The sequence below is a fragment of the Prionailurus bengalensis genome, chromosome B4 (assembly GCF_016509475.1).
Source record: "Prionailurus bengalensis isolate Pbe53 chromosome B4, Fcat_Pben_1.1_paternal_pri, whole genome shotgun sequence".
NCBI classification, from domain to species: domain Eukaryota; kingdom Metazoa; phylum Chordata; class Mammalia; order Carnivora; family Felidae; genus Prionailurus; species Prionailurus bengalensis.
Window position 1 is genome coordinate 5170455 of NC_057358.1, and position 15868 is coordinate 5186322.

Sequence of the window (15868 nt, forward strand, 5' to 3'; positions counted from 1 at the left end):
ATCAGAAACGGGGGCCAGGCTCTGAGCTGTCAGCATGGAGCCCAGTGTGGGGCTCGAACCCACAAACTGCGGGATGACGACCTGAGCCGAAGTTGGACACTTAACTGACTGAGCCACCCAGGCACCCCTCAGATTTTAGATATCTAAAAAGGTGATGAGATGATTGGTATTAGGACACTCTAAAATATTCATTGATAGGTATTGTAAAATATCACAGAATAGCAGTAGCTGAGAGTGCGGTCACTGATGGTGTGAAGCTGAAGGAGATGCTTGAGTAAGTCAGGCATCTGTGTGGCCAGAGTAGAGTATGTGTACAGTGGTAGCTGGCTAGCGGGGGCCGGGTGGGGGGTGAGGGCCAGATGGCCAAGGGCCTTGAACAGCAGGCCAGGGAGTCTGAGTGTTATTTGGAAAAATTAGGAGGAATCACTGAAAATTTTAAGACTGCAGATTGTTTTTCTTTTTTTTTTTTTTTTTTTTTTTTTTTCAACGTTTATTTATTTTTGGGACAGAGAGAGACAGAGCATGAACGGGGGAGGGGCAGAGAGAGGGAGACACAGAATCGGAAACAGGCTCCAGGCTCCGAGCCATCAGCCCAGAGCCTGACGCGGGGCGAACTCACAGACCGCGAGATCGTGACCTGGCTGAAGTCGGATGCCTAACCGACTGCGCCACCCAGGCGCCCCCGCAGATTGTTTTTCTAGGAAGGATGTTCCAGTTGTAGATTGGAGGATGTTTTACAAAGGTCAGCTAAATTAAAATGTTATCATCTTAGCACAGGGTTGTGCTCGACTACGGGACTCAAGTGGACAGGTGAGGAGTGCTGGGGACTAGATTAGCGGTTCTCAAAGTGTAGTCCCCAGATGAGCAGCATCAGCATCACCTGGGAACTTGTTGGAAATTACACATTCTTGGTCTGGATCAGAAACTGTCACATTGAGGCTCAGCAGTTGGTATTTAACAAGCCCACAAGCGATGCTGTTGCATGCAGAATTTTGAGAACTCTTATTCTAGATATTAAGGTAAAACCAATAGGACCCTGAGAGTGTTTAGATGAGGATGGACTGTGACAGGATCTCAGGGGGATTTCCTGTTGCTTGGCTCGCCAGCCACAGGACCTCAGGGGGACTTCCGGTCGTGTGGCTCGCCAGCCACAGGATCTCAGGGGGACTTCCGGTCGTCTGGCTCGTCAGCCACAGGATCTCGGGGGACTTCCGGTCGTCTGGCTCGCCAGCCACAGGATCTCAGGGGGACTTCCGGTCGTCTGGCTCGCCAGCCACAGGATCTCACGGGGACTTCCGGTCGTCTGGCTCGCCAGCCACAGGATCTCAGGGGGACTTCCGGTCGCCTGGCTCGCCAGCCACAGGACCTCAGGGGGACTTCCAATCGTCTGGCTTCCAGTCGTCTTCTGGCTTTTTGCAAGGTAGATGAGAGCACCCTCCATTATGACAGAACATGGGAGGTGTAATAGGTTTGTGGACACAATGATGACTTCAGTTTTGGACATGTTGAATTTGGGGTACTTGTGAGAAATTCAAGTAGAATTGTCCAGGAAGTTGGTGGGGAAATGGGTCTATACTTCAGCAGGTGGCCTTGGGCTGGAGCTAGAGATTTTAGGGTTGTCATTGTGTAAGTGGTGGTTAAGGTGGTGCAGTTTAAGGATCTTGTGTTTATTCCAGCAGAATATCGAGAAGAGCAGGGGTTTGAGAAGCCCGAGGAACACCAGGCTTGGGGTAAAGAAAGGAAGAGGATTTTTGGAGAGAATGATAACTGATGCCAGAAGAGAGAATTTAAGGGAGGAAGGAGCTTAGACAAAAGTGGTCATCAGCATCTGAGTCGAGTGAAGGCGGAGGGTTGTTTGACTGACACTCTGAAGTCAGGGGTGGCATAGCATGGTCAGTTGCAGTGAGACCAGAAGCTGGTGGGCAGCGGGGTGTGGGTGGGGGGCTCCAGGGAACTTGGTGGACTAAACATGTCTTCTGAAACCATACAGAAATGGCATAAACCTGCAAGGGCAAAGAAAACAAAAAGGTGATAATAGGCACAAAATTTTGCAAGTTGGAAAGCAGATAAGTGAGTGCTAACTGACTCCACTCATCTGAGTAAACCGATGTGGGAATTGATGGCAGTGGGTTCTTCTGGAAGGAGGGTGTAAAGGTAGAACAAAACCCAGGAAGGTTGGTAGAAAGCTTATTTAAAAACCATTTCAGTCTTCAGATTTTTTGTTCTAGTCGGTGTAACTGGGCAGCTTTTCATCCTCAGCCGTAGCAGAAGACCAGAGGTTCAATCTCTGCAGAGGAACATGTCACATAAGAGACTAGGCATGGCTGCGGGCAGGGCCATAGTAAAAACAAGGCTGTTGTCTTAGTGAGCCCAGGCTGCTATAACAGAATGCCAGAGACTGGGTGGCTTATGAACAACAGGTGTGTATTCTTCACAGCTGTGGAGGCTGAAAGTCCAGGATCAGGGGTCCGCAGATTCGGTGTCTGGTGAGACAGACACCTTGCCCTGCCCTCCTCACATGTTGGGAGGCTTAAGGGAGCCCTCTGGGGTCTCTTTTATGACACTGATGCCATTCATGAGGGCTCCACCATCGTGACCTAATGACCTCCCAAAGGACCCACCTCCTAATACCATCCCCTTGGGGGTTAGAATTTCAACACGTGAATGTTGTACACACACAGAAATACGAACATGGTGGCACACATACTATAGGTGGGAGATTGCCCGTTCCTTGGTTGGACTGTGTAACCAGCTTTAGTGGAAACACTGACAGTGGCATGAGGGGTTCCTAAGGAAATTGGCCAACCAGATTACCCACTGCCAAGAGCTAAGTCTTCAAACCCCACCCAAGTGCTCAGATTTTCAAGCACATTTTTAGTGCTCCAGTCTTTTTTTTTTTTTTTAATTTTTTTTTTTCAACGTTTATTTATTTTTGGGACAGAGAGAGACAGAGCATGAATGGGGGAGGGGCAGAGAGAGAGGGAGACACAGAATCGGAAACAGGCTCCAGGCTCTGAGCCATCAGCCCAGAGTCTGACGCGGGGCTCGAACTCACGGACCGCGAGATCGTGACCTGGCTGAAGTCGGACGCTTAACCGACTGCTCCACCCAGGCGCCCCAGTGCTCCACTCTTAAACAGTGGCAATAAACCAAGGATTGCCAGGCATCTGAAAAGAATCTCCAAGATGAAGGTTGGACATCAAAACAGTCAACCAACTTGGAGGAAACAGTCTGTGCAGGGAGAAGAAAACATCTGTATTTCTTAAACATATTCAGAGAATAAGAGAAGACAGTATATCTGGGAAATAACAGGATCGATATATATATACACACATACATATGAATATTCAGAGACAAAAGTATGAAAGAAATAGAAAAAAACCAATAGAATTGTTGGAAGGATTGGGGCACCTGGGTGGCTCAGTTGGTTAAGCATCCGACCTCGGCTCAGGTCATGATCTCACAGTCTGTTAGTTCGAGCCCCTCATCAGGCTCTGTGCTGTCAGTTCAGAGCCTGGAGCCTGCTTCGGATTCTGTGTCTCCCTCGCTCTCTGCCCCTCCCCCACTCACTCTCTCTGTCTTTCAAAATATGAATAAACGTTAAAAAAATTTTTTTTTTAAATTGTTGGAAAGATTGAGAAAATAATTTGGAAAGTAGAGCAAAAACAAAAATTGAGAAAAAAAAGGAAATAAGTAGTTAGAACCAATATAAGAAGTTGAGCATCTGTAAAAGTTTCAGGAAGAGAAAGACAGAGGCTGGGAAATTGTTTTTAAAAATCATGAAAATTACCCACAACCGAATATATGAGTTCCCAGATTCAAATGCTCAGCAAAATGGATTAAAATAGACCTACAGTGAGGCTATCATGGTGAAATTTTAGAAACACCAGAGACAAAGATCGTAGAAGCTCCCGGAAAGAAGTCATCTACAAATCAAAATGTCTTCAGATTCCACAGCAACAGCACCGTGGAGCTGTACCTTCAAAACTGGGGGGAAAGGATTTCCGACTTAGAGGTTTACACCTAACCAGAGAATAAAGGCATTTTCACACAAAAGTTTTACCGACCAAGAAGCTGCCGGAGGATTGAGTTACAACGAAGTCAAGAGCAAACCAAGGAGGAGGAGGACGTTCCTCTAAGAAACAAGAATGTGGAAGACGTGGAGGGCATACCAAGTCTTCCTCAACATCTTGGGAGGATATTTACATAGCAGGGAGAGTGTTCAGGCTGGAGGTAGTGATAAACACCCAGAAAACAAAGGAAATGGGGAGGAGAAACAAGGAAATTGTGAATTCTTTAATAAATTAAAGCAACAGGCTGTGGTGAGAAAAGCAGTGATTGTGAACTCACTCAGCGGCACATAGCTGTGCTTTCATAGGCTTGCTAATGTTAGTGTGTGTGATGGAGGCCGGGAAACATGTGGACGTGTGACTGGCAGGAACGTGTTCAATCTTCAGCTTCCGTAGTAAGATGTCGGCTACAGTGCCTGAAATTGAAAAATGGAAGTAGAAGTCAGTAAGAGCTTAGAGATAAAGACAGGTGTACCACACCAATCAGCTAAAAGATTTTTTTTTAAGGTTTTTGTTTTGTTTTGTTTTTGAGAGAAAGAGAGTGTGAGCAGGGGAGGAGCAGAGAGAGGGAGCGAGGGAATCCCAAGCAGGCTCCATGCTATCAGCACAGAGCCCGACACGGGGTTCGAACCCATGAATTGTGAGATCGTGACCTGAGCTGAAATCAAGACTCGGATGCTTAAGTGACTGTTGTCACCCAGGTGCCCCCAGCTAAAAGATTTTTAAACCATTTCCTTTTGGGAGGGGGAGATAGAGAGGTGGGGTGCTTTTCCAGTAAAGTATCTTATATCCCTGTTGGCTTAAATCCTGCCTTTATGGCAGACCTTTAGAATATGGGTGGGCAGTGAAAAAATGGGACACGGTCCATGTAGACGAGTCTCAAGTGAGGCTGGGAAGAGGTAAGACAGTGGATGGGGGATGATGGGGCTTCAGGGAGGGGAGTTGGTTTTTAAAGTGTAAGAAATGTGAACACGCGTCATGCTGAGTGGAGCTAGCAGAGGGGCTGATGGAGGGTATGGGCGAGGGGCGTTGGTTGATGGTTAGGGTGAGGGCTGGCATGTGAGATGTAAAGGAAGCACGTATAAATGGTTAAGGAGGAAGTTTAGTTAGCTGTCACTAACTAGTTTGAGGCTGGTGTAGAGGACACGCATAGAAGCGGATAGCAGAGGCTCCGGACACTGTCCCCAGACAGATGAAGACCCCACACGTACCCCTTTCTGAGGTCTCTTTCATGAAAGACCTAGGCCTTGGGCTGTGAGGGGTTCAGGGCATTTGGACGGGGACTCCCTCCCTGGGCTACATGGTTACAGAATCTCCAACAGAGCCCAGCAGGGCCGTCCCTCATGCTCCTCACCACCAGTCATTTTATATGGTTTCCGTTCCTAGTGGTTTGGACAAAAAGGTAGAATAGACGGAGAGAGAGGAGTTTCAGCCTTAGATGCCTTTGCTTGCTTCTTCCATTTGCTGTTTTAGCAATGTCACCAACATATCCAAAATGCAGCTCTGGGTTTCTTCCCCTGCGCCAACCGGGTCCTCCCCTCAGCCTTCTCCACGTCAACACAGGCACCATCACCCAGATCCTTTTGACCTTACCCCTAATGGATCTTGAGTCCATTTCTCTCCATCATCCCATCTCTTCGGCCAGCGCTCTCGTCTCTCCGGGCCCAGTGGCCACATCCAGCAGTGGCTCCATGCCTTTGCCCTGGCTCATCTCTTCTACTCTCCATGTGGAAGGACACAGCGTCTTAAAATGAAGGCTAAATTGTGTCCCTGCTTCTTTTAAGCCCCTGCTTAAAAACCCTCCAGGGCCTTCTTGGTGCAGCTAGAATGTCAGTCTGACTTGAGTTCCAGGCAGAAAAGACCTCTTGGCAAAGCCATATTTTCTGGCCCACACTCGCCCAAAGCTCATCTATCACGGGCCTTACCAATGGCCCCAGAAGGAGCCAACACGATATCAACACCTTGGTTTTGTTTTCCTTTTTTAAACATGTGATTCAATGGTTGTGGATCTTTTTAAGTGATCATTTCCCCAGTGGTACATTTTCCTAATCTGGACCCGTGGTAAAACAGTAACATTTTAATCTGTCGTTTCACAGCTACTTAACAGGGACATCAGCTTTCTAGCCTGAAGTCGTGGGGACCTTTCTCCCTACCCTCTGTTCTACCTCCTCTGCTCAGCCAGTTCCCCATGTTAGGGTCTGTTAGAATATCCCCACTTTCTATTACCGAATTCAGTACCGGATTTTGTATCACTTTTTGGGCCGTAACCCAAAATAAAGACTCTAAAAGGCATTGAACAAAAAATGTTATGATTTTACCCAGGAGTCAGAGGAGGACAGGGTCTTTTGCCTCTGTCATTCTTCGTGTCCGCTTTGCCCCAGCTGACTTCTCTGCTATTTGCAGAAGTTTGGGGCACTGTGTCCAGACGCAGCAGTGACAGAAGAAAGCCTATGTCTTCTGTGTCTCTCAGGAGTGGGGAAACCTTTCCCAAAAGCTTCCCTAGCAGACCTCACACCTCACTGGTCAGAACTGGGTCACCTGCCCGTTCCTAAACCAATCACTAAGGAGGGGGATGGCTTTACGTAATAAGCAGTTGCTTTCCTAGAGTTTGAGATGTCATCTTCCTCTGATGTGCGTGGCTGTGTGGACAAGACTAAAGACCTATGTGTTTGAGGAGGAAGGAGAGGGGGAGAGGGGTAGGCAGCCCAGCACCTGGCTGTACAGTATATAAACACATCTCAGTTACAAAACACCTCCTACGTGGTAGACACACTTAGGACCTCATGTGCCTTATTCCACGAGGTCTCCACAACTAAGCGGGAGGAACAGTGGCAGAACAGATTCTGGAGTGGCGGGCCCAGGCTGTGGTGCTCGGCGGCATGTAGGTGAGAGCTTGGGCTCAAACTCAAGTGCCGCATCCAAACCCATGGTATTTCCGCTACCGCCATGGGAATGGTTGGAACAGCCACTCTTAAAAAAAAAACAAAACAAAAAACAAACAAAAACAAAAACAACTATGTTTCTTAACAGCCAAGTGCATAGAAGGCTTTCAGATGTTCTCAGCCATGGAATTCTCCAAATTTGACTCCTAGTTAAAGAGTATAGCAGCTGTAATTAGATGGGACTCAGGGTGGCAACTAGAACATTTTCTTTCTTTTCTTTTAATTTTTTTTTAAGTTTGTTTATTTTTTTTTTTCAACGTTTTTATTTATTTTTGGGACAGAGAGAGACAGGGCATGAACGGGGAAGGGGCAGAGAGAGAGGGAGACACAGAATCGGAAACAGGCTCCAGGCTCCGAGCCATCAGCCCAGAGCCCGACGCGGGGCTCGAACTCACGGACCGCGAGATCGTGACCTGGCTGAAGTCGGACGCTTAACCGACTGCGCCACCCAGGCGCCCCTAAGTTTGTTTATTTTTGACAGAGACAGAGTGCGAGCATGAGCTGGGGAGGTGCAGAGAGAGAGAGGGAGACACAATCCGAAGCAGGCTCCAGGCTCCAAGCTGTCAGCACAGAGCCTGACGCGGGGCTCGAACTCACAAACCGTGAGATCGTGACCTGGGCTGAAGTCGGATGCTTAACTGACTGAGCCACCCAGGCACCCCTAACTAGAATGTTTTCTAAGCTTCCCCTCCCCCCAGTAGCACCCAAGGCGCTTCTGGAAACTAAGGCTTCTCGAAACATGCTGAGACATCAGCAGCCACTTGCAGCCAGGCGGCCCTCGACCACTAGGAATTAGAGCAGCTTGTGTGCCCTCTAGGTCACCTTTCCTCAAAGGAGATTTGGAAGATTACACACTTATTTTGTACTTCATGCTTTTGGCTCTCTGCCCAGAGAATTGAAAAAACACCCCTGGAAAGGTAACCATCTGCGTTCGCAGTGATGGTGTCTACCAGAAAGGGGCTGTTGGGTAGAGCCAGTGATGTGGGGGAAGACCCCAGTGTTCTGATCGCATTCAAGCCCTGCGAGCCCTTTGCTCTTAAAGGCTCCTTTTGTTTCAGTTTGTTGAACATGTAGTTGCTGAGCAATCTTCCCGGAGCCCCTGCTCGGAATCTGCCATCTGCCTGACTCGCTCCTGTCAGCCCCACAGATAGCCCGTCCACCAGCCGCCTCACTCTTCCTTTTCTGAACGTACCATTCCCTGTTGAGGACCCTCCCTGCTTGTTTCTGTTTATTTAAGTCTCGTCCATCCTTCATCATAAGTCCCATTACATCTAAAATGCTTCTCAAACATCCAGCCCTTTTAGTAATTTCTTCCTTCCCTGAACTTCTGTAACATTACTGCGTTCATGACTCACGTGGCATATACAGCGACTGAACTTGTGGTGTGAGGTTTTTGTTATTTTTTAATGTTTATTTATTTGTGAGGGGGGCTGGTGGGAGAGGGAATGCACACGCTAGCGGGGGAGGGGCAGAGAGAGAGGGAGACAGAATCTGAAGCAGGCTTCAGGCTCTGAGCTGACAGCTCAGAACGTGGGGCTCGAACCCATGAACCTCGAGATCATGACCTGAGCTGAAATCAAGAATCCGACACTTAACTGACTGAGCCACCCAGGCACACCTGTTTTGCTTTGTTTTGATAGATCTTTCTTTTTGGCCAGGCTGTAGGCATGTCAAGGATAAGTACCAGGTTTTCAATTTCAGCATCTCTAGTGTCTAGAGAAAGAGGGGAGAGTCACATGCCCTTTACAGAGCACTTTCGAATGTCTCTTTTGATCCTCACCTACATGAGAAGGACAATATGTGTGTTATCTCCACTTCAAAGATGGAACGTCAGTCTGTGTAATGTAAGGGATTCTTCCAAGGTGACGAGGCCAGCAAATGGTGGGAGGACAGCTTGGCCTCAGGTTTCCTAAGTCCTGTGCTCCTTCTACTATACAGAGGTAGTATTAAGCAAATGCCACATTTATAGGGCACATAACATCATAGGAGCTCAGAGGTAGATGATCTTGTACATTTGGGTAGTTCATGAAGGCCTCCTGGAGAAGGTAGAAATCGAGCTGCTTCTTGAACAGTAGGTTGGACAAATGACTGAGTATGGCAAAAGACTGACAGATGAGTTGAGACTGTGAGCAGTGTGCCCAGCCCACGAGGACACAGTGGGACAGTTCCCGGGAAGCACTGGGAAGTGCAGCGAGGGAGGCAGCATGGAGCGGGGTTCTGGAAGGCCTATGTGGGAGCCGAGTCTCCACTCTTGCAGATCAGGAGTTGGGGGTGGGTCTCTAGGAGAATAAGCATCCTCCTGCAAGAGGACTCCTCAGCCAAGGAAGTAGGAGCACCATTACCGGACAGAACCGGGGCTGCTTCTGAGGACAGGTGGGGTAAGTGGGGAGTGGGGATACCAGAACCCTCTGTATTTTCCCCCGTATCTTCATTCCAGTGTTACCCAATCAGTGCTCTGCCTTTCAGCTGAGAAACCTGGCAGGGCTGTAAACTCAGCTACTGTTACTCAACAGCATGAGGATTCAGAATCTTAAGTTGGGTCTCCAGCCCTCTTGGCCTTGATCTCTGAAGGATGACATTCAGCCTGGTTCTAGAAGCCTCTAGGTTTCAGTCTGTGGCTTGAATTGAGACTTTGAGGATTTGAGCTTGTTACTCTCTTTTCTAAATCATTCACTGCCACTGATAGTGGCCACCCATCGGCGGCCTTGGGTTTCCTTACCCATAGTGTTTTAGGATGGCAGTAGCTTGATTTCTACCTTCTCCAGGCCTTGATGAACTACCCAAATGTACATGCGGTCTCCAAGAGCTGGGCCTTCTGTGGGCGTGCCATGTCAGGTAACTTCCGGGGAACTCATTCTCGGCATGCTGTGGGCTGCTAGGTTCCCATCTCAGAATATCAGCAGGACTTCCACTACTTTCTACCCTCCTGAAGGCAGATATCCTCATTTCCCTACTCCTCTGTAATTTGCAATGTGCTATCCTGGCACCGAATTCCCTATCAGTTAGGAACTTTTCAGTGACAAGTAATGACAATGGAATCTGTCTTAAGGGAAAAAGAAAACGAACGTCGGGGGCCATAGAACCATGGGGAGTTGGAGGATTTGGTTGCAAAAATGGATTGAGACTAAAGCAAAATCTGCTGAGCCAAGAAACAGGATGACAACCATCCAATGGGGTTGAAGCATCGCCAGGTGCTGCTTTTTAAGTTCTGTTGTGCTCATTCATTCTGTATTCAAGTTTCTGAGTGCTAACTAGGTGAGGGTGTCTGGTGGGCCTGGGTTGGAGCTGCACACCCCCGTGGGAACAGGAGAGGGGATATCCGCCTCTAGGTTGGTGGGCAGTAAGGCCCTCCCACACAGTAAGCACAATGGTGGGCCCCCAAAATTGTAGAAGAAGGAGTGTTATATCCCAGGTAGCTAAAAACAACAAAAGAATGGGTAGATTTACAGATAGGCCCCAAGGGGAGAAAAGCATGAACCAGACTTCCACGTACATGGAGTGTCATACGTTCATAAATTCTGGGAAAATAAATTCCCACAGGCTTCTGGGAAAATAAGTAAACTCAAGATTCTCCTAACATTCTTGATATTCTGAGGCCAAGACGTGGCAGCCTCAGCTAATAGTAAAGGTCATTCATGGGTGAAGAAAATGGATTGGGCAGTTAGAAACATGGAGAGATCCTTACATGTGCTCTTTTGGTCCCTGTCCTCTTACTTCCTCATGTCTAGAAGAAGGTTTAAAAAGAAGAGAGTAAAAATCTTATTTATTGATCACAAAAAAGCAAGACAAAGTAACAAAGATGAAGGGCAATCAATTTTCTTCATGGCAAATATTGTGGAAGACAGGAAATGAGAGAGGAGAAAACAATGTGAATGACTCAGATTTGCAGCCAGCTGACAGATGTCGTCTGGGCTAAAGGCTTACCGGTTGTAGAACTTTCAAATCCTTTTGAGTCCTATATACTTTTTCCACTAAAAAAAAAAAAATAATAATAATAATAAAAAGATTGACTCTTAGTACCTTGTGGGTATCCCTGGATTCGTTTGTTAATTCATGTATCTGACATTTATTGGCATTTACTGAGTGCCAAAGATCGAAAGACAAATTGCATTTCTTTGGTGGCTCTGGAAGGTATTGTGGTAGATAGTCTCCAAAGATGGCTTCCATTGATTCCTTTTGTTGTTGAACCCCCACCCCGCCCCTTGAACCTGGCTGCCTGGTGACTTGCTTTGGCCAATAAAATGCAACAGAAGTGACCTGTGGCAGTCCCTAGCCTTTAAGGGGTCTGGCAGTTCCTTCTTTCAGTTACCATGTAACAGTCCGATCACCCAATGGCCACCATGCTGTGAGGAAGCCCCAGCCAGCCCGGAAGAGTGCTGGTGCACCTGGTGAGCCAGCAAAGCCTTCTTAGACCTTGGAGCCCAGCCCAGCCCAGCCACGCTGAATGCAGCCCAGTGAGTGCATCTAGTTGATGCCACATAAGCACCGGCTGAGCCCAGTTGGCCCCCAGAGATAACAGTGGTAGCTGAAAGCTTCCATGATTTGTTTTGCAGCAACAGATGAGTGGAGGAAGTAGCATGATACCAGGTCAGTTGGCAGGACCTTCCCAGGTGGAAGGGATCTGAGGCTTTCAGGTAGCATAGTGGTGATTCTGGAGAACTCTGGTGTGCAGCCTACTGGTAGGGGGGAGGTGGGAGGGATTAGGAAGGGCCCCTGATGCAAGGGAAGAGGTGCGCCTCAGACCCCGACCGGGTACTGCTTACTGCTTACTGCTTACTTACACCTGCCCTTCCGTAGGTTGTCGCTACTCTCTGGGCACTCCTGCTCACTTCCAGGTCCCATGTGTACTCCCAACCGAACCCTCGGGGTATCGGTCAAGTTCTGTTTATGTGTAAAATGGGGATAGAATTCTGAGGCAAGTGGTTGGCACTGACAGGGAAGGATGGGGAGACTGGATGCAGAAAGACAAGAGGCTGAGTGTCACCAACATCACCTCCTTTATAGCTGTGCCTGAGAACAGGCTACCCTGTGTCAGAGAATATTGCCGTACTTCAGTTAAGAGCATTTTAATTTATTTATCCAGCATTTGGTAATCACCTGCAGGGCACTGCGTCAGTCCCTGAAAATTCAAAGATGAAAACAGTTCCTAATTTCAAGATGTCCATCACTGCTCAGGGGGTAAATTCTGGGGCCGTGGTATGTTTTGGCATCATACAAGTTACTTAAACGTGTCCCTAGGAGAACTGCACCACCCAGTAGGAGAATTCATTTTACCTCTTCACTTAAAAAACAAACAAACAAAAAAAACCCCACTTGTTTATTCACCCTCACCCTCCTGGCCTCCATCCTTCCAGACCTCAGCTCCACCCGACGCTGCTTGCTTCTGGGTCTAGATCTACTTTTCTAGATCTATTTTTTTGTCGTGCAGTTTCCCCATCTTGAGCTTGGTTGGTGCCTCATGGATCACAGACTTATTCTGTGATGGACCTGAACCAGGTGATTCTACAGCTTAGAAATGGGCCCCCAGAGGTCATCGTATTATTTTCCAAAGATGACAGTGAAGTGGAACCGCAGACCCATGAAGTGGCCATGTGACTCACCCCTCGTACAGCCACAGATACCTTTCAGAATTCTGGCTCTGCTGAACATCTGCCAGCTGTGTGTGTGTAAGTTGTGTCTTCTGTCAGATTGGTTTTTAAGACAAGGGTCAAACTCTTAAAACTTCTTATAAAGAACAAAATGGATCCAGTTAATGGTGAACTCTAGAAACACAGGGCTGAAGAGAGAAGCAAAAAGTCGCAACGGTCAGGTTCAGAATAATCAAGTATGGAGCCCGACGGCAATGAACATGGCTCAGCTCGTGCGTGGCAGTGAGTTTCCTCTCGTTCGAAAAGAGAATCGCAGAGAGTGAAAAAGGGTGTGGCTCTAAAATCCCAACTCTGGCCATTTGAAATTCCTACCCTTCCTTCCCTTTTGATGAAACCATCTAAAGCGATGACGGGAAGTTGGTAAGGAATGGATACTTTGAGAGCTTCTGGAGGCACGGGGATGCTTGCAGCTGTAGCCTGTGCCCCACTTCCCGGATGCTGGCGGTGGCTCCCTGGCTGCCCCTGGCTATGCGTGAGGCGGCTCATGGCCCATTTATAGTGGGGACTGCTCCTCTCCTACCCCACTGCCCTTCCTAAATTTCATCCAAGCTGGCATCAGTGGAGCCATGTGACCTTGGGCAAGTCAACTGCTATCAGCCTCAATTTTCTCATCGATAAAAGGGGGAGGTGAGATTAGGCCTGTGATTTTATAAATACATGTTCTAAAGGAAAGAAAGAGAACAACACAGGGAAAGAGACTGTGTGCGCCAGGCACACCTGGGCCATAACCTGTTGCTTCTCACATGGAGGTCTTATTAGAGATTTTCCAGAACTGAGATCAGATCCAGATTTAGGCAAGGTTTTTTTTTTTCTACTTTTAGAAAGAGAGGCCGAGCTCTACCATTTGGGGCTCTGTATTCCCCTGCTTTCTCCTTTTTTTTTCTTTGTGGTATGTTTCTCCTCAGTGATTCTTTCAGTATACTATTTTTTTTTTGTATTGAAAATAGACATTTTGTTTATACAAGGTACAATTTCAAAATAACAGTTACAAAATATGTAGCTATAATTGACAAGGAGTATAAATAGAAAAACGTATATATGGGAAATGTCACTGAGTTCAGTTTCCTTCTTTCTGAATCCTTAAATCAAGAGGACTCACTGGGCACAGTACCTCTTTGCTCCTTTTCAGTGCATGCAGAGCACCTAACTGGAGAGACGGTGGTTAGGAGCTACGATGACGTCATCATCCTCGCAGCCGTCTCATAAGGCAGGAGGAGCCGCATAATTCTCTTCCAGCCGCAGGTGTATTTATTTCTCTTCTTTGTGAACTGCAAGTCGGGATGCGGGATGGAATGGTCAAGCTGATGAGCTCTCCTGAATAAATGTCTTAATGAAGTAAAAGGAAGGCCGAGGTGTCCAGCCACTCCCAGGAAAGCTTCAAGTGCCAGGACTTTAGGAAGTCAGCCCTACTCTTGAGACAGGGCATCCTGAGACTGGAGAGGCTACAAATACAGGAGGTGTCTCGGCTGGCCACGGTCGATAAAATGACACCAACATGTTTGTTTTATCATCCTGACGGGCTCTTTGCTGGCACCCAACACCTGAGTCTTTCCTTGGACCTCTTCGGCTAGGGAAGAGTTGGCATCCTTGCTTCAGCCTTGGCTGCCCTCAGCTTCCCCCTGGAGTTTCCTAGGTTGTGTGCTTGGTTTTCTGCATCCTCATCTCTGCCGTTGGTTCCCCCAGTCATTGGTATCTCTTCCATGTTCTCCATTGCAACAGTGCGTATCTGCGAAGTTTGCCTGTAAAGCAGGTAATTCACAGGTTTTGAAAAGAGGAGAGGGTTGTCCGCAAATCGAGTCAACAGATGGTTCCTATTGACCACTCAGATGGAGAAGGCCTAGATCGCTTCCATCCACAGATGGAATTTAAACCTTAGTTTGGTATTTTAACGCCCTCATCCGCTAAATATTCACCATGCTGTTGGAGCCACTCACCCCCTCTTTTCCCTCTGCTAAATAGCAGTAGTCAAATGGCAGGAACAAAAAGGAAAGAGTCCTGGGAGCCTGGGGAAGCCAGACAAGATCGTCTTGATGAAAATGATGCGATATTTATAAAGCTTTTAAAACAGTTCTTGGCACTTTGTACGTGTTAAAGAAACAAATATATTAATCAGTTCCTGAGTCACCAAGAGTAGGGGAGGCAGAGTCTTAATTCCACATGTTTCCCTGTCACTGTTTTTTTAGGCCCTGAGTTTCTGGGTCAGCAGTTTTCTTCCATGGATTATATCATGTACCTCTTGAGGATAGGCAAGTCTAGGGCATTTCAAAGTAAACACTTTGAATCCAAACAAAGCCAAAACGTCAATTTGAAGAGCTATATCCACCCTAAGCTCACTGCAGTTACTGTTTACAATAGCCAAGATACGGAAGCAACCTAAGTGTCCGTTGACTGATGAATGGGTAAAGAAATGCTATGTAGATACAATGGAATATTACTCAGCCATAAAAAAAGAATGACATCCTGCCATTTGCAACAACACAGATGGACCTAGAGGGCATTATGCTACGTGAAATAAGTCAGACAGAGAAAGACAGATACCATATGATTTCACTTATATGCGGAACCTAGAAAACAAACATGGACAAACAAAACAAACACACGTGTGGGTACAGAGAACAAACTGGTGGTTGCTAGAGGTGAAGGGCTAGTGGCCAGCAGGTGAGATAGGTGAAGGGGATTAAGAGGTACAGACTTCAGTTGTAAATTAAATCATGGGGATGTCATGTGCAGCATGGGGAATGTAGTCAATGATATTTGTAATAACTTTGTACCGTGTCGGGTAGTAAGCAGACTTAGCATGGGGATCATATCATAATTCATAAAAATACTGAATCACTATGATGTACACCTGAAACGAATTGGATATTGCATGTCAACCATACTTCAATAAAAAAAATAATACAGTACATAAGTACTTTGAGCTCCTTGGAGTGAGAGCTAGACTACGGATCAGGACTCTAGGCCAATGTACTGAAAATAATTTGCCAAAAGCCAATTTGTTGAGTGACAAATCTACCTAATAACCTACTTGCAAAAAAAGAACTTTATGGCAAAGAATTGATTCATCAAATGACCAAGTAGTTACTTTGCTTTTCATTATGCTTTTCAGGTTTATCAATTCTTCTTAAAGATACATTTATGAATATTTCCTTATTATAGTCAGTGAATATTGATATTTTCATCTTATAAGCATACTTATTAGCCATAT

The 15868-nt window shown here is 46.9% G+C and overlaps 2 protein-coding genes across 5 annotated transcripts in view; one reads left to right on the plus strand and one right to left on the minus strand.

Moving 5' to 3' along the window:
• FBH1 (F-box DNA helicase 1) overlaps positions 1 to 15868 on the plus strand; it is a 168995-nt gene that overhangs the window by 51388 nt on the left and 101739 nt on the right. The window lies entirely within an intron of this gene.
• The window catches only part of IL15RA (interleukin 15 receptor subunit alpha), a 61476-nt gene continuing 47014 nt past the window's right edge, over positions 1407 to 15868 (minus strand). For 2 of the 4 annotated variants that reach the window (XM_043561527.1, XM_043561525.1), the window contains one exon: positions 12063 to 14399. In XM_043561527.1, the coding sequence (XP_043417462.1) occupies positions 14228 to 14399 (172 nt within the window). In that variant the 3' untranslated portion in view covers positions 12063 to 14227. Of the gene's footprint in view, positions 2004 to 4277; positions 4487 to 12062; positions 14400 to 15868 lie in introns of those variants that run through there. The other 2 variants (XR_006294385.1, XM_043561526.1) reach the window with 2 other exon arrangements.